We start from the raw sequence: 17,915 nt of genomic DNA on the forward strand, positions 1-17,915 counted from the left end.
TGACTTACCCGTGTGGTGCTTAAGTCTCTTGCAATTTTGTCCTGTTCTTTCATTTGGACCTTATTTCTCTGTCCCCTCATTGTGGCTCGCTCTCAGCGTCTGTTTCCGTGCATCAGGAAAATCTGCTGTGTCCCCTGTTCTTGACTGTAGGGGTCAGTGTTTACAAGGTGGTGCTGGTTCTCTGCCAGAGGAGAAGCAAGGCCACTGGGGAGACCGAGTTGGGTGGGGCGGCCTGCAAAGTGCACGTGCACAGGGTTTCAACAAGGTGTGTGCACGTCCCCCGCTGGAGGTGACCAGCCGCCACCACCACCGGGACCGAGACCGTACAGGATGTGTTTTGGGAGACACGGTGTTGGCCAGGAGTGCCCTGGTCCTCTGTGGGAGGGGACCCGCTGCACTAGGCTAGGGCAAGCCTGGGTGCAGGGGGTGGGACACATAAGCAGGTTAGGTGGTAAGTGCCGGTGCCCGGCTGGTTCCGGCAGGTGGCTGTCTTTATGCTGCGGAGCAGGGTTGGGAAATGGTGTCATTCGGCTCCTTTGTTCCTGGAGGAGTCTCCCATCATCTCTGTCCCTGTGGGAAACTCTGAGATAGTAACCCACTCTCCCTCCTGTGTGCCCCTGCCTTTTTCAGACTGCTGCTTCTGCGGCGTATGTCCCTGGGGTGGTTGCTGTGCTGTCTCTTTCAGGGAAGAAACTCCATTTCCTGTCCCCCTCCAGGTTCTCCCGGAACAGAGCCTGCTGATCTTTATTTTATTTTTTAAAGATTTTTATTCATTTAGGAGAGACAGAGACAGAGGGAGGTAGAGGCAGAGGGAGAAGCCTGAATCAGGACTTGATCCCAGGACCCTGGGATCATGACCTGAGCTGAAGGCAGAGGCTTAACCGAATGAGCCACCCAGGTGCCCGAGCCTGCTGATTTCTAAAGTTCGAGGTTTAAATCCCATTGGTTGTAAGAACTCATGAAATTTGGCCCCTCTGGTTTTCAAAGCCAATGTTATGGGGATTTATGTTCCTTTGTGGGCTCCCTGGTGTGACCCGCTGCTTCTCTCTCCCTACCCACGGGTCCCTTCGTCCAGCAGACAGCGCCGTGGTGCAGTTAGCCCTCAGCCACTCTGACCTTCCCACCCTCTCCAGGGCGGTCTCTTGTGCACATTTAGTTGTGGGGTTTGTTCTGCCGGAGTTTGGGTTGTTGTCTGGGTTATTTACCCTGATGGAGCTGTTACCTGGTTGTATGTGTGGGAGGAGGTGAGTTTAGTTTCCTGCTCTGCATATCCTCCATTTTATACAGAAAGCCATCCGTGCTGATTTCTCGTCTTGTAAAACTAAGATCGACTAACACCTTCTCTGAACGTTTCAGGTTCTTCACTTATGGCAATTTTCCATTAGAGCAGCATCTGAAACAAATTCACGAAGAAGCACTGAGTAAATTTGAGAAAATCGAGCCAAATACTGCGGTGCCAGCTCAGAAGCCTTGGGATAAGCCAGTGAGTACCCCATCTGGAGAATAAGCAGTGTTTTTACTTACTAAATCTACTGAGATGAAGACTCGAACTGTGTATTAGTGATAAGATTTTCAGATGTGGCCTCTGACTTGAATGTAACAGCTTCTTACCCCTAAGGAATGGTTACTTATTTGAAAAGAAAATTTAGTGGAAAGCATCTCTTAGACCACTTTGTGCCTGTGTGGGTAACTCACTCTGGGGCAAACCCAGTCGTTCGTACTGTGCACTGACTTAATAAAGTATCATGTCCTTGCACAGAGGGAGTTCCATATCACATGTGGCCCGGACTCCCTGGCTGCGGGTTCCTCTGGACACACAACCGTCGGGGTCAGCTTCCTCTTACCAGAGTAAGTGTCCGTTGTGAAGGGGGAAAAGTGTCTTTGCTGGGTTGGAGGTGAATTCTCCACACTTAATGGCTCGGTAGTTAGGGTGTAGGAGTTGAGCAGCTGTTGGACGGCAGGGAAGATGTTAACATCTGGGATGATTTGGGGTAATTGCCTTTAGTAGCTACCCAGGAAAAAAAGTAACTTCTTACTTCTTAAAGCTTATTTCTGTGGAGAAAATGGGACAGCTATTGATACTTACGGGCATGGGATGCCCCTAAGCGGGAGAAGAGCACAGTGAACACGGGCGTCAAAACAGCGTACGACCACGGAGCTCTGTCGCCAGAGCGCTGTGCACACCTGCGGGCGCGTGGGCGGACGGGCATCCTCGGCCAGTGGGCGGCAGACTTGGCTGCCTCAGTGGCCCTGCGGCTCCACCAACTTCCGCGTCTCCTCACTGCTCTTGCCTGTGTGTGGACAGTGCCCTGTGACTGGGGTGACCTGGGTCAGAGTGCTCGGCACCCTATGATGGGTTGACATTTGACATGCTGCCAAGTCAACTTGATGCTTCGGATCCCCAAAGTAGTTTAGCATACGAGAGCTTTGCAAACCAAAAGCAAAACAAACAAACAAAAACCAAAAAACAGTTTACTCTCTTTTTTCCACATACCTTAAAACAAAGGTTAACAAGCAAGCATTTGCAGAACATCTGTTTCTTTGGAAATAAATGTGTCGATCTGGTAGTGATTTTAATGATTTTGAAAACACAAGGCCAACGGTTTTCATTTTTCTCTCCCCACTGGCCCCTGCCACGGTTTTAAATGAAGCATCACTGATACGTTTGAAGCCTTCACGTTAAACCTTCTGTCTTCACTCTTGATCAGTGGACCCAACTCCCCCTTCTACAAAGCATTAATTGAATCTGGACTTGGCACAGACTTTTCTCCTGATGTTGGGTAAGTTTCATCAGTCGAACAGATCAGTGGTGTTTGCAGTTGGGGCCAGTTTTGACGTCGACAGTATGTGGATACACCTGGGGAGGGTTATTGGCCTCTGCCAGGTGGGGTTAGGGATGGAGAATGCTGGACATCCCACAGTCACGGGATAGGTCCCTGCTGCCCCAGCACAGAACTGTGCCCGAGAGCACTGGTCCAGTAAAGCTTTTTGCTCCCTTGGAGGGCACATCTGGGAAAAGAAAGAAGAAAGATAGCTTGTCCACGATCTGAGAATGGCATATAGCTGCCTGCTTTAAAAGCCGGGTTGTTAAATATTCTTTCAAATCTTAAGATTTTGTAAAGCTCAGCAGTTTTGTTTCTAGATTTAATTTTGCCATAACTCTAAACTGCACTGATTTTTAGAAACGTGAGAAGGACAGAACGTAATTGTGCCCAGTTATGTCTGAGGACTTGGCCTCTGTGGCTTTCTCCTGGAAGACTTGCGAGGCTGGAGTGTCCGTAGCTCTGCTCTCTACAGTATTGGGTCTCTGAGTGAAGCATGTGCTGATGATGGAAGTTGCTGGAATTCTGCCGTGTGACCCTTTTGTGTATTGTAGATACAACGGCTACACGCGGGAGGCCTACTTCAGCGTGGGCCTGCAGGGGATCGCGGAGCAGGACACGCAGGCCGTCCGGGACATCATCGACAGGGCGATCGAGGAAGTCATCGAGTGCGTGTGGCTGGCGCTCTGCACCCTTGACGCTGTGCTGACACTGTCCTCGCACTGTCCTCGCACTGTCCTGACACTGCCCAGTGAGGCGCCCACTTCCCGTGTTTGGCTGTCTCTTTACCTCATAAAACACACGTTGTTCGCTTAGACCTATTTAAAGATTGTCTCTGCTGCCTTGTTGCACGGGGACTGGTTTCCTTTTTAACATCTGTGTACTCTGTTCCTTTAGGAAGGGGTTTGAAGAGGACCGCATTGAGGCTCTCCTTCATAAAATTGAAATACAGATGAAGCATCAGTCTGTCAGCTTCGGACTCAGCCTGACGTCTGTATGTAATTTCTCCTCTGCCTTCTTCCGTTTGTCCTTTGCTTTTGCTGCTGTGATCGTTGGGTACTTGATAGCACTGAAAACACAGGTGGGCATTCATAGTGCCTTTCGTTTGAACCTTGAAATTTGTGCTGTTTTGGGTCTGATACAAATTTACTTTTAATTTAATTTTATAATACATCGTGTCTTTTTACCAGCGCAATTGGCTTTCCGATATCCTTTTTTATTTTAAAGATTCATTTATTTTAGGGAGAGTATATGCAGGGAGGATGGATAGTGGGAGAGAGAATCCGAAACGGGCTCCGCAGGTGTGGAGTCTGATGGCGCTCCATCTCATGAGCCTGAGATCATGACCCGAGTCAAAGCCAGGAGTCGGACGCTCAACTGAGACCCTGCGCCCCCGATATCTTGTGTTTTTATATGGGACACATTCCTGCAGAGTATGCACGAATAGAGATTTGTAACTATAGATATGTTGGTAATTATATTTCCTAAAAAAAATTTTTTTAATAACTTTTCTTTTTAAAGATTTTATGTATTGATTTGAGAGCGAGAGAGACAGAGATAGCAAGAGAGAGCACAAGCAGGGAGGAGAGGGAGACGCAGTCTCCCCGCTGAGCAGGGAGCCCGATGGATACAGGACCCAGTCCCAGGACCCTGAGAACATGACCGGAGCCACAGGCAGACGCTTCATGGACTGAACCAGCGAGGCGTCCCTCCTTAAAATGATTTGAAAACCTGTGCTTCACTTTGTCAGAGAAAAAACAGACTTAAAATTCCCTAACCAAAATATGATTTAATTTTTGTTACAGTCGTCATGGTACTTTTAAATACAGAAACAGATGGGCGCCTGGGTGGCTCAGTGGGTTAAAGCCTCTGCCTTCAGCTCAGGTCATGATCCCAGGGTCCTGGGATCGAGCCCTGTATCGGGCTCTCCGCTCAGCAGGGAGCCTGCTTCCCCCCCCTCTCTCTGCCTGCCTCTCTGCCTACTTGTGATCTCTGTCAAATAAATAAATAAAATCTTTAAAAATAAATAAGTAAATAAATAAATACGGAAACGGAGATCTTAATACAATGTTAGGTTTGAGGTCGGGGCTCTGGTGTAATGTGCGCGGTGTGGCGTTCTCGCTTTGCAGTACATCGCCTCCTGCTGGAACCATGACGGGGACCCCGTGGAGCTCCTGCAGCTGGGGGGTCAGGTGGCTCGGCTCCGGCAGTGCCTCAAGGAGAACCCACACTTCCTGCAAGAAAAAGTAAAACAGTACTTCAAGGTAAGGAGATGGGAGAATTTATATGAATAAGTGACGTGTTTCTTAATGATTGATTAATGTATTAACAAATTTAGCTCATTCTGATGCAGTTTGGCTTTTTATGTGAATATGTGAGTCGTTTTTTATATATGAAGGTATCATGCATGTGTATTAACAGAGACATCTGTAGGCATTTTTATTCTGTTTTGTTGAAAGAAAGATTACATCGTCCGCCCCTCAGTTTTTCAGAAGGTTTCGACAAGAATTGTCCACTTGTCGTTAAATGATTGGTGGGACTCGCCCATGAAGAAATACATTCCTGGGATTTCTTCACTGGGAGTGTTTCGCTTTCCTTTTCCGTGGCTGGTTCAGTGTCTCCCTGAGTCCCTGATCTCTTCGGAGTCTGCTGCGTCCCGGCCCCTCAGCCTCGGGAGGTGCCGCAGCTGTGCGCGTCTGTTCGTCCACGTCGTGCCGGTTGCCGTCCGGCTCTTCCGAGAATTCCCTCGTGTTCATTGCGGTACTGTCCGTGCTCCTGTGCCCTTGTCCACGGCCTCGTTTAGTCGAGTCTCCCTTTTGTCTTGGTGTATGAGAAGGGTTGGCACTTGGGTCCATCTGTTTGAGAAAGTCTGATCTGTGATGTGATTTGTAGGTGTTCTTTGTTCCGCTAGCTCTGGGTTTGGCTTGATCTCACTTCTCCTTAGTGAGGGTGTGAAGACAGGCTACTCACAGGTCTTTGTTTTTGATACAGGAGTTCACAGTGTACGTGTCACTCTTCACGCTGGTTTTGTGGGGTCCTGTAGTTTTCAGTGTGTTCTGTTTGCAGCTTCATTTGTCTCGAGGCAATTTCTAAGATCCCGTTACTTACTCTTTAACCTGCTGGTTGTTTAAGAATGTGTCACTTCCAGGGGTGCCTGGGTGGCTCAGTGGCTTAAAGCCTCTGCCTTCGGCTCAGGTCATGTTCTCAGGGTCCTGGGATCGAGCCCCGCATCGGGCTTTCTGCTCGTCAGGGATCCTGCTTCCTCCTCTCTCTCTCTCTGCCTGCCTCTCTGCTTGTCATCTCTGTCAAATAAATAAACAAATCTTTAAAAAAAAAAAAAAGAATGTGTCACTTCCATACGTTTGTTGATTTCTGGTTTTCCTTCTGCAGGCCTGCCTTGGAGATAACACACGCGTGGTTGCTGAGCCCCACGATAAAGCAAATACTGCAATAAAGCAAGTCAGATGAATATTCCGGTTTCCCTGTGCAGATGAAAGTTGTGTTTACACTGTACTGTAGTGTGTTAAACGTGCAATAGTATGAGGTCTAAAAAGAAAAAAGTACACATCTTAGTTAAAAAATACTGCTAAAAAGTGCCAATCATCTGAGCTTTCAGTGAGTCCTAATCTTTGCTGGTGGGGCGTCTTGCCTCGATGTCGGTGGCCGCTGCCTGATGCGGGTGGTGGCCGCTGAAACGGGGGCGGCTGCCGCAGTTTCTTAAAATAAGACACTGGTGCACTTTGTGCAGCGACTGACTCTGCCTTTCACAAATGTTCTGTGGAGCAGGTGGTGCTGTTTGATAGCGTTTCACCCCCAGCGGGCCTTCTCTCGGGGCTGAGTCCGTCCTCTCAGACCCTGTCCCTGCTTTATCACCTGAGCTCATGTGATATCCTAACGATTTTTATTTATTTTAGAGAGAGAGAGAGAGAGAGCATGTGAGAGCAGGAGCGAGGGGCAGAGGGAGAGTGAGAGAGAGAATCCCGAGCAGACAGCACAGAGCCCCAGCATGGGGCTTGATCCCACAACCCGGAGACCACAACCAGATCACTAGATCAAAAGTAAGATTGTGCTAGTTGTTTGTTTGTTTGTTTTATTTGAAAGAGCGAGCACAAGCAGTGGGAAGGGCAGAGGGAGAGGGAGAAGCAGGCTCCCCGCTGAGCAGGGAGCCCAATACAGGGTTTGATCCCAGGACCCCGAGACCATGACCTAAGCTGAGGGTAGATGCTTAATGGACTGAGCCACCCAAGCACCCCTGTTTTTAATTTTTGAGGACCCTCCACACTGTTTCCCAGAGTGGCTGCACCAGTGTTCACTCCCACCAGCAGCATAGGAGGGTTTCCCTTTCTCCACATCGTCGCCACACATGTTCTTTCTTTGTTGTTGGTTTTAGCCATCCTGGAGGTGCGGGCGGCATCTCATGGTGGCTGTGATCTGCATCTCCTGACACCGAGCGATGCTGGACATCTCCTGTGTGTTGGCCATGAGACGTCTTTGGACAAATGTCTGTTCGAGGTCGTTATGCCAGTACCAAACTGTTTTAGTTACCACGGCTTGGAGATGTGACGCCTCCTGTTCTGTTTTTCAAGACCGCGTTGGTAATAGGGTCTTCTGTGGTTCCGCACACATTGTAGTGTTGTTTGTTCTGCTGCTCTGAAAAATGCCTTTGGTATTTTGACAGGGATTGTATTTAAGCGGATTGCTTTAAGTAGTATACACATTTTAACAATATTTATTCTTCCAATCTGTGACCAAGCCTTGTTTCCATTTTTTGCATCATCCTCAAATTTTTTTAAATCGGTGTTTATAGTTTTCAGAGTATAGGTCTTTCATCTCTAGTTTATTCCTAGATAGTTTACTGGTTTTGCTACATTTGTAAGTGGGATCGTTTTCCTCATTTCAGTTTCTGTGGCCTCACTATAAACATGTAGGAATACGCAGATTTCTTGACATTGATTTTGTATCCTGCGACTTTGCTGGATTCATTTGTCCGCTCTGGTTGTTTCTTGGTGGTCTTTAGGGTTGTCTGTACATGGTACCGTGTCCTCTGCAGATAAAATTTTACTTCTTCCTTACCCCTTTGGATGCCTTTTATTTCTTTCCATTGTCTAATAGCTAGGACTTCCCGTACTGGGTTGAATAAAAGCAGTGAGAGCCAACATCTCTGTCTTACTTCTGACCTTAGGGGGAAAGCTCTCGATTTTTCACCATTGAGTATGATGATGTTGGCTGTAGGCTTTTCGTGTAAGCCTGAGTTATGTTGAGGTATGTTCCTTCCTACTCTGCTTTGCAGAGGGTATTATGAATGCATGTTGTGCTTTGTCGAGTACTTTTTTTACATCTATTGTAATGATCGTGTGGATTCTATCCTTTTTTAAAAAGATTTATTTATTTATTTTCTTAACTGATGTGACATATCATGTTTATAGTTTTGCAAATATGAACCACCCTTGCTTAGGAATAATCTTGGGAATAAATTCCACTTGACTATACTGTGTGATGTTTTTAATGTGTTGTTGGATTTGGTTTGCTAATAATTTGAGATTTTGTGCATCTAAATTCATCAGAGATATTGGTCTACAGTTCTCTTTTGTTTTGATGTCTTTTTTATCTGATTTGGCATCACGGTGATATTGACTTTATGGAATGAATTTGGAAATTTTCATTCCTCATCTGTTTGTTGAAATAGTTTGAAAAGAACAGGTATTTACCGTTCCTTTAATGTTTTGAATTGGCCCGTGAGGCAGTCTGGTCTTGGACTTCAGCTTTTTCGGATATTTTTGATTACTGATTCTATTGCATTGCTAGTAATTGGCCTGTTACAATTTTCTGTTTTCTTCCTGCTTTAGTTCTGGGAGGTTATGTGCTTCCGGGAATGCATCCATTCCTCCTAAGTTGTTGGATTTGTTGGTATATAGGTATTCATAATATTCCGTGACATGTGTTGGTATTTTTGTGGTGATGTTTGTTATTTCTCCTCTCTCATGAGTGATTTTATTTATTCGGGTCCTCTTTCTTTATTTTATTTTTTTTTCCCCCCAATGAGCCTGACTAGAGGTTTATCAATTTTGCTGATCTTTTCAAAGAACTAGCTTTTGGTTTCGTTGATCTTTTTTAGTTTCTGTAGCATTTATTTCTGGCCTAATCTTTACTATCTCCTTTCTTCTGCTGATTTTGGGTTTTGGCCTTTTCCTAGCTCCTTTAGGTGTAAGGTTGGGTTGTTTATTTGTGATTTTTCTTACTTGAGGTAGGCTGTTACTGCTAGAAACTTCCCTTTTAGAATTGCTTTCAGTGTCTCCCAAGGATTTTGGACCATTGTGTTTTCATTTTCATTTGTTTCCGTGCATCTTTTTATTCTTTCCTTTCCTGGTTGACCTGTTTATTATGGAGTTGCAGATTACTTAACCTCCATGTGTTTGTGCTCCTCCTGGATTTTTTTCTTGTGATTGATTTCTAGTTTCTTAGTATTATGATCAGAAAAGATGCATGTCTCGTGCTTTTTCTGCATCTTTCAAATTAATCGTATGATTTTTATTCTTTCTGTCATTGATGTGATATATCACTTTGATTGCTTTGCAAATACTGAGCCACCCTTGCATTCCTGGAGTAAATCCCACTTGATTGTGGTGTATTTTGTTTTGTTTTGTTTTGTTTTTGTTTTGTTCTGGTTTGTTTTTTTAGCTTGTTGAGGCTTGTTTTATGCCCTAATATGTGATCTATTCTGGAGAACCTTCCTTGTGCCCTTGAAAAGAGTATGTGTGCTGCTGTTTTAGGATGGACTGTCTGAATATGTTAAATCTGTCTAAACCAGTGAGTCATTCAAAGCCACTATTTCCTTGTTGATTTCGTGTTTTGATGATCTGTTCAGAGGTGGATGCAGTATATTAACACCGCCTACTATTGTTTGCCATCAGTTCCTTTATATTATTAACTGTATTACAGATTTGGGTGCTCCCACGTTGGGTGTGTAAATATTTACAATGCTATGACTTCTTTTTATTATGATTTTTGCCCTTCTTTGCCTCTTGTTACAGTCTTTTTTTTTTTAAATGTTTTATCTAATGTAAGTATTGCTTACCTTGGTTTTGTTTTCACTCAGTTTGCATAATGTTTTTCCATCCTTTACTCTGAATTTGCAGGGATCTTTAAGTCTGAAGAGGAGTATAGGTGGGTCTTGTTTCTTTATCCATTTTGTCAAAACACCCTGTGTGTTTTGATTGGAGCCTTTAGTCCATTTATATTTAAAGTAATTATTGATAGGTATGTAGGCACTGCCATTTTGTTTCTTGTTTAGTGATGGTTTAGATTTTCTCTTCTCCTTTCTTCTTGCTCTCATAGTTTGTTGGCTTTCTTTAGTGATACAGTTGGATTCCTTTCTCTTCATATTTTGCATATCTGTTCCTGGTTTTTGATTTGTGGTTACCCTTAGGTTTATGTATAACGTCTGTACATAGCAGTCTCTGTTAAGTTGCTGACTGCTTGAATTTGAACACATTCTTTCCCTCTGTCTCCCTCACATTTTAAGTATGTGTTGTCATATTTTACATCCTTTTATTTTATGAATCCCTTGACTGATTTTTGCAGAAATACTTATTCTTACTGCTTCTGTGTTTTTTACTTTTGATAATCTTATTTATAGTCTTTCCTTTCCATTCAGGTTCCCTTTAGTATTTCTTGTAGGGCTAGTTTAGTGGTCATGAACTCTTATGTTCGAGAAACTCTTTAGGTCTCCATCTATTCTGAATGATAGCTTTGCTGGGTAGTGTATTCTTGGCTGCATGTTTTTCCCTTTCAGCACTTTGAATATGTTATGCCACTTCCTTTGGGCCTGTTCCTGCTAAAAAAAATTTGCTTATAGCCTTAAGGGGCATTCCCTATGTAATGTCTCCTTTTCTCTTGCTGCTTTTGAGATTTTTTTTCTTTATCAGTAGTGCCATTTTAATTACTGTTTGTATTGGTGTGGACCTCCTTGGGTTGAACTTGTGGGGTGATTTCTGTGCCTCCTGGATCTGTCATCTGTTTTGTTTTTTTTTTCTCCCAGATTAGGGAAGTTTTCAGCTATTAGTTCTTCAGATAAATATTCTGTCCCCTTTTCTCTCTCCTTTTTGGACCCCTATAATGTGTATGTTATTCTGCTTAATTAGAGTCACTGAGTTCACTAAGACTTCTCAGTTTGCAATTTTTTCCTCTCATGTGCTCAGCTTGGTTACTTTGCTTGGCTCTGTCTTCCAAAAACATCTAGCCTATTTATTCCATCAGTGGTATTTTTTATTTTATTTATTGTGTTCTTCATCTCTGGTTCTTTTTTTTTAATCTCTGTTAAGGGTCTCACTGAGGTCCTCCACTCTTCTCTAGTCCAGTGAGTATTTTTATGATTATTATTTTAAATTCTCAATCAGGCATACTTCTTAAATCATTTCACTTTAAGTCTCTTGCCATGGTTTGGTCCTTTTGTTTGGGACACGCTCCTCCATTTCTTCATTTTGTCAGCTCTCTGTGTGTTTCTTTATGTTAAGAAAGTCAGCTATTTCTCTTGCTCTTAACAGTAGTGGTCTTACAAAGAAGAGGTCCTGATGTGCCCTGCAGTGCAGTGTCCCCTGTTCCGCAGGGCCTGGAGATTCAGGGAATATCCTGCTGTGTGTGTTGTGTGTGCCTTGTTGTTGAGTCCTGGCCTCTTTTTTTCCTTTAGTCCAGTTTTCTTGTGAGGCTCTCTTTGCCTCTTGTGGGCAGTGTTGTTTCCCATCTGGGGGAGGGCATGTTTTAACAAGGTGGCCAGTGCTCTGCTTGTGAAATGTGCCTTGCCCCCACTGCCACCAGAATTGAGTCCTCCTCAAAACACATGGGTTGGAGATGTGGTATTGGCAGATTTGTGCCGGCCTTTGCGGGGAGGGAGCCCTCAGCTCCAGGACTAAGGCGAGTGCTACCGGGAAGGACAGATCCACTGAAGTATGGTGAAGGTAAGGCTCGGTGCCAGTTGACTGAGGAGTGTCCATGTGGTCCTGGTTCCCACAGAGGCCATTGTTTATGTAGGGGGTGGGAGAGGAAAGTGGTGCCTACTAGCTCCCTTGTTCCTGCAGGAACCCTCCTTGATCCGTGTCTCTCTGGGCCATGCTCTGAGATGAGCAAATCACTGTCCCTCCTGTCTGGCCCTGGCGGTTCTATGCTAGATCTGCACAGCTGTTTGATGTGCTGTCTCTTTAAGGGCGGGATTCCACTTCCGAACACCCTCTGGTACTGATATTTTAGATTGCAGGCTCTGTTTCCTACTTGGTGTAAGAACTCACGACATTCGGCCCCTCTCATTTCCAGAGGCATGTTATGGGGATTCTTGCTCCCCAGTGGTGGGCTCCCTAGCGTGTCTGTTTTTCACCCTTCTCTGCATCACCTGCTTCCTCCCTGCCCTGGACAGCACTGGTTTGTTTCTCTCTCAAACTGCGTCTTGGCTCTTCTTACCTTCTCTGATGTGACCTCTTCTCTACTAGCGAGGAGTCTGTTCTGCCAGTCTTGAGGTAGTTCGCTGGGTTATTGATGTTGATGGGACTGTTTCTAGTTGTATCTGTGGGGCGAGGTGAGCTGATGGGCCGCCATCTTTCCGGCCAGCCTGAGTGTCTGTCCTTGTGCCAGTCCCATACTGTTCTGATGACTGCAGCTTGGTAGTTCAGCTTGAGATCTGGGATTAGGATACGTCCAGCTTTGTTCTTCCTTTTCAAGATTGCTTTGGGTATTCTGGGTGTTTTATGATTCCTTATGAATTTTAGGATGATTTGTTCTTGCTCTAAGAAAAATGCTTTTGGTATTTTGATAGGGATTGCATTGACTCTGTGGATTGCTTTGTAGTATAGACTTGTAACAGTCTGAATTCTTCCAGTCCAGGAACATGGTAGATCCTTCCATTTATGTCATCGTCCGTTTCCTCCATCAGCGTTTCATAGTTTCCAGAGCACAGGTCTTTTGCCTTTTTGGTTATATATTCCTGGGTATTTTATTATTTTTGATGCAATTGTATATGAAACTGGTTTCTTAATTTCTCTTTCTGCCACTTTTATATTGCTGTATAGAAACAGCCAATTTCTATAAATTTTACTGACTTCATTTTTTCTAGTAGTTTTTTTGGTGGAGTCTGGGGTTTTCTGTGTTTAGTATCAGGTCATCTACAAATAGTGAAGCCTTCCTTCTTCCTCACCAATTTAGATGCCTTTTTATTTCTTGTCTGACGGCTACAGCTAGGACTGTCAGTACTGTGCTGAACAGAAGTGGCGAGAGTGGACATCCCACTCTCATTCTTGATCTTTGAGCAAAAGCTCTCAGGTTTTCACCATTGAGTATGGCGTCAGCTTTTGCTTTGCCTTATGTGGCCTTTGTTATGTCCAGGTGTGTTCCCTCTAATCCCACTTTGTTGAGAGTTTTTCTCGTGAACAGATGCTGAGTTTTGCAAATGCTTTTTCTGCATTTTTTTGGCAAATGATCATTTTAATGCTACTGCTGAGTGTGGTTTGCTGATGATAATGTGTTGACAATTTTTGCATCTTTGTTTATCAGGGCTATAGGCCTGTTATTTTCTTTTTCTGTAGCGTCTTCGGTTTTGGTATCAGGGTAATGCTGACCTTGTAGGATGTATTTGGAGTACTTTGAGGAACTTTAGGTGTTAAACTCTTTAAATGTTTGGTAGAATTCCCCTGAGAAGCCATCTGGTACCTTCACTTTTATTTGTTGAGAATACAAAAAAGGTCACCTGAATGTGTGGATATTTTGTTTTATGATGGATTCGTATGATGCTTGCTCCTTTGTTTCTCATTTGTTTGCATTTGCTTCAGGGCATCTGTAGTCTGCTATGCTCTGGTAGACTGTCAAGAATGTGGTAGAACCTAGTAAGCTTTACCGTGGGGGTTGGACTGTCGTATCTGTGAAGAGCCTCTCTGTCGTGCTGTGTGCCAGTAGGGACATGGGGCATAGGTTTGGCGCTTGACCTGCCATTGCTCTGTTACTCCAAGTCACTTGGTATAAAGTTTATACTGTACTCCGGTGTTCCTTCCTTCCTGTAGTATTAAAAACAGATGAGTAGTGTGTGTGTGTTGAAATGAAACACATTAAATCCTCTAACATTTTTATAGTGGGTGGACATCTAATTCGTCCTCATTTTTAAAAAATGACGAATGCAGAATTTCAAAATCTTTAAGAAGTTAATACTCTGAAGAAGATTAAAGATTACATTGCTTTATTGTTGTTTTTGCCTTAGAATAAAGTTAGAGATTTATAATGTTAAAACGCGTACAAAGAAAATGTTGAATGTCGGTATGTTTCGAGTTTAGATGCAGTGGCCAGGGTGCCCAGTGCCTTCTGTGCTTTGTCCAGAACTGCCTTTGAGGGCTGCTTTGTTATCACTGCCCAAAACAGGCAGGCACCTCTTGCCGCAGAGCACCACGCTGCAGACTGGTCAGCACGCTGAGCTCCAGTGACACCGTATTTCAACTTGGCCTTTGTTTCTGTGCCTGTTGCAGAACAACCCGCACAAGCTGACTTTGTCAATGACGCCCGATGACAAGTACCCTGAGAAACAAGCACAGATGGAGACAGAAAAACTCAAGGAAAAGGTCAACTCTCTTTCCCCGAAAGACAAGCAGCAGATCTATGAAAAAGGTCAGATGTTTGATTTTGTTCTAACTCCCTCGTCTTCTCCCGAGCCCAGTGAACTTTGTAAAATGAATGGGTAGTTGGAAACAAGTATCATTTCAACTAACAAGTATTTATTAGGCACCAACAAAGGTCAGTGTTGGATGGGATGGCTTCCTCCCCAGTAGGACTGCCCTTACTCTCAGGAGACTGACCCTGTAGTTCAGTAGGAAAGGCAGGAGTCATAGGGAAGAAGCACACTGATCCCCCGCATCGGCCCCGTCCGGGTCCCTGGTTCTAGTCACCTGGTCAGGCGTGGTCTCTGGAAGATGGCGCTGCTTCTGATCTGTCTTCAGGCCAGCAGTAGCCTCCTGCTGCGCCGCGGGGCCTGCAGGCCCGCCTCACTGCGTCTCCCCACGGAGGCATTCTCTCACCTCCCATCACCACAACAAGAGAGTTATTTTTAAGATTTTATTTGAGAGATTGAGAGAACAGAAGCTGCGGGAGAGGCAGAGGGAACAGCAGGCTCCCCTCTGAGCAGGGAGCCTGACTCGGGGCTCAGTCTCTGGACCCTGGGCTCATGGCCTGAGCCAAAGGCAGACGAGTACTGGACTGAACACCCCAGGCGTCCTACAACAAGAGATTCTGCGAGCGAGACAGACCTCGTTCAACGTAACTTTATGACGGTTTATTGTTGTCAATGTTCTGTGTTATCATTAGTTGTTCTCTTGCTGTGCAGAATTTATAAGTTGAGCTTGATTATAAGTAAGTATGTATAGGGTTAGGTACTATCCATGGTTTCAGGCGTTCTCTGGGGTGTGGGGAACTTGCTCCCCACAGATAAGGGGGGACTACTGTAGCTTTATTTATAAAACAAATAAGTTTATTTATTTTACAAATTGTATTAAGTACTTGCTGTTTGCTAGGGGCTGTAATAAGCCACTAAAATATATGTTATGTTCGATCTGTCATTAATTGCCAAGTGAGCACTGCATACAGTGTGATTTTGCATTCAGAAGAGGCAGATCTTGGTGAAGGGTGAAGGCCTTGTGCTGGTCATGAGGCCCTGCTTGGGTTCCGGGGGTGCAGGCGCAGGTGAAGACCGAGTCCGTTATGTAATTCCTCACTGTCTAAACTCACACCGACTATTAGGCCCAGTGGTCTATTCCAGAGGATGTGCCCAAGAGAAACAAAAGTGCATGTCCACATACACTTGCAAGAGCCCACATTTCCATCAACATGGTATATCCGTACTGTGAACTACTACCCAGCCACAGAGAGGAGCAAAATACCGATGCACTCACATTGGTGAATCTCAGAAGCACTGTGCTAAGTGAAATGAGCACAAAAATACCTGCTCTGTGAGTCCATTTTTATGCAACTGTAGAAATGGTTGAACTATACTAACAGAAGGCAAGTGAGGGCAGGGGATTGCCTGCAGGGCGCCAGGAGGGAACCTTCTGGAGGCTGGAAATGTTCTGTGTCACTATGTGATGATTACATTACTTTTTGCATTTGTCAGAACTCATTGAGTTAGATCCTTAGAATGATGGATTTTGTCATATGTAAATTCTGTATTAACAAAATGTACCAAAAGAGGTATACAAGACACACAGCACCTGCCCCCCAGAGTGGGAGCCGGCTGGAGCTACATGAAGGATTGGTCAGGCGATAAAGTGGGCTTTCTTTTTCTTTTTCTTTTTCTTTTTAAAGATTTTATTAATTTTTTGAGAGAGAGCATGAGAGAGAAGAAGGTCAGAGGGAGAAGCAGACTCCCCATGGAGCCGGGAACCCGATGCGGGACTCCATTGAGGACTCCGAGATTATGACCTGAGCTGAGGGCAGTTGCTTAACCAACTGTGCCCCCAGGCGCCCTAGAGTTGGCTTTAGATAGGAAGTAAGTAATGCTAAGTTTCAGCTGATTTCATGTAGTTGAGGCAGAGTTAATTCCAGCGTGTAACCTCTTACTCTCTGTCTCCTAGTTCCTGTCTGCATACAGCTGTTGTAAGCTCTTCCTGCATTCAGTAGCTCATCATGAGTAATGTGATCCCGGAATGATCACTTCTGTTGCGAGGGTGCCGGTTGGCAAGTCCCATCTTCCCTTTTTATTTTTTTATTTTTTTAAAAGATTTTATTTATTTATTTGACAGAGAGATCACAAGTAGGCAGAGAGGCAGGCAAGAGAGAGGAGGAAGCAGGTTCCTTGCTGACAGAGCCCGATGCAGGGCTCGATCCCAGGACTCTGAGATCATGACCTGAGCCGAAGGCAGAGGCTTTAACCCACTGAGCCACCCAGGCGCCCCATCCATCTTCCTTTTTTAAACTGAGATACTGATTGCTTGCCAAAAGGCCAAGATCAACTGTAGTGTCTGTTCTGTTGTGTTTAACATCTGGCGCGCTCTCTCTTGGAGCACGGTCCCGGAGCGGACTGAAGTCAGCAGGTAGAGGTATCAGTGGTGCATTATGTGAGCTTCAGGTGTGTAGCACCACGAGTGGACAGTTTGCGCTGAGTGCAGTGATCACAACGGACCACGCTGACCTCTGTCACCAGCCACAGTTTATTTTTCTTGTGCTGGAACTCATGAGATCTACTCTCTCATGTGCAGCACGGCACTATTACCCGGAGTCACCCATGTTGTGCGTTGCGTCCCGTGACTTACATAAGTTTATACCTTTTGACCCCCTTCACCCATTCCTCCCACCCCAGCCACCAGCCTCTGGCACGCACCAATCTGCTGTTCATGTCTATGAGCCTGGTGTTTGGTTTTTTGGGTGCCACATATGCATGAGATCGTATGATGTTTGTCTTTCTCCATCTGACTCATTGCACTTGGCTTAATGCCCTCTGTATTGCCATAAATGGCAAGATTTCATTCCTTTTCTGTGGCTGAATAATAACCCGTTGTGTGTGTACCAAGTCTTTGACCGTCAGTGGACACGTAGGGTGTTCCCATGTCTTGGCTTCTGTGGGCAACTCCGTAATGAACATAGAGGTAGAGACACCTTTGCAAGTTAGAGTTTTATTTTCTTTGAATAAATACCCAGGGGCAGAATTGCTGGGTCATGTAGTAGTTCTGTGTGTGAGTGTTATCGGAGGAGCCTCCTTACTGTTTCCCAGAGCAGCCGCCCCAGCGTGCGTTCCCACCAGAGCGCACGAGGTTCCCCGTTCTCTGCATCCTTCAACACTGTTTCTTGTCTTTTTGACTTACGCTGTTCCGATGGGTGTGACGTGACATCTCATCATGGTTTTGATGTGCATTTCCCTCTTGATGAGTGACGTGGGGCACTTTTTCATATTCCTGTTGGCCCTCTGCATGTCTTCTCTAGGAAAATGACTATTCACGTCCTATGCCCATTTTTAATCAGAGTATTTGGGCTTTTTCTTGGTGTTTAGTTATTATATAGGTCCGTTTGTATCTTCAGATATCAGCCGCTTTTCAGATGTGGCCTGCCAGGACCTTCTCCCATTCTGTAGATTGCCTTTCG

At 45.0% G+C, this 17,915-nt stretch overlaps 1 protein-coding gene across 4 annotated transcripts in view; it reads left to right on the top strand.

Annotated features, from left to right (window-relative positions):
* PITRM1 (pitrilysin metallopeptidase 1) overlaps positions 1-17,915 on the top strand; it is a 41,391-nt gene that overhangs the window by 12,676 nt on the left and 10,800 nt on the right. For all 4 annotated transcript variants that reach the window (XM_032349864.1, XM_032349865.1, XM_032349866.1 and 1 more), the window contains 7 exons: positions 1,357-1,483; positions 1,760-1,848; positions 2,652-2,780; positions 3,377-3,490; positions 3,720-3,816; positions 4,952-5,086; positions 14,318-14,456. In XM_032349864.1, the coding sequence (XP_032205755.1) occupies positions 1,357-1,483; positions 1,760-1,848; positions 2,652-2,780; positions 3,377-3,490; positions 3,720-3,816; positions 4,952-5,086; positions 14,318-14,456 (830 nt within the window). The remainder of the gene's footprint in view (positions 1-1,356; positions 1,484-1,759; positions 1,849-2,651; positions 2,781-3,376; positions 3,491-3,719; positions 3,817-4,951; positions 5,087-14,317; positions 14,457-17,915) is intronic.

Source organism: Mustela erminea, chromosome 6 (assembly GCF_009829155.1).
Source record: "Mustela erminea isolate mMusErm1 chromosome 6, mMusErm1.Pri, whole genome shotgun sequence".
Classification (NCBI taxonomy): Eukaryota; Metazoa; Chordata; class Mammalia; order Carnivora; family Mustelidae; genus Mustela; species Mustela erminea.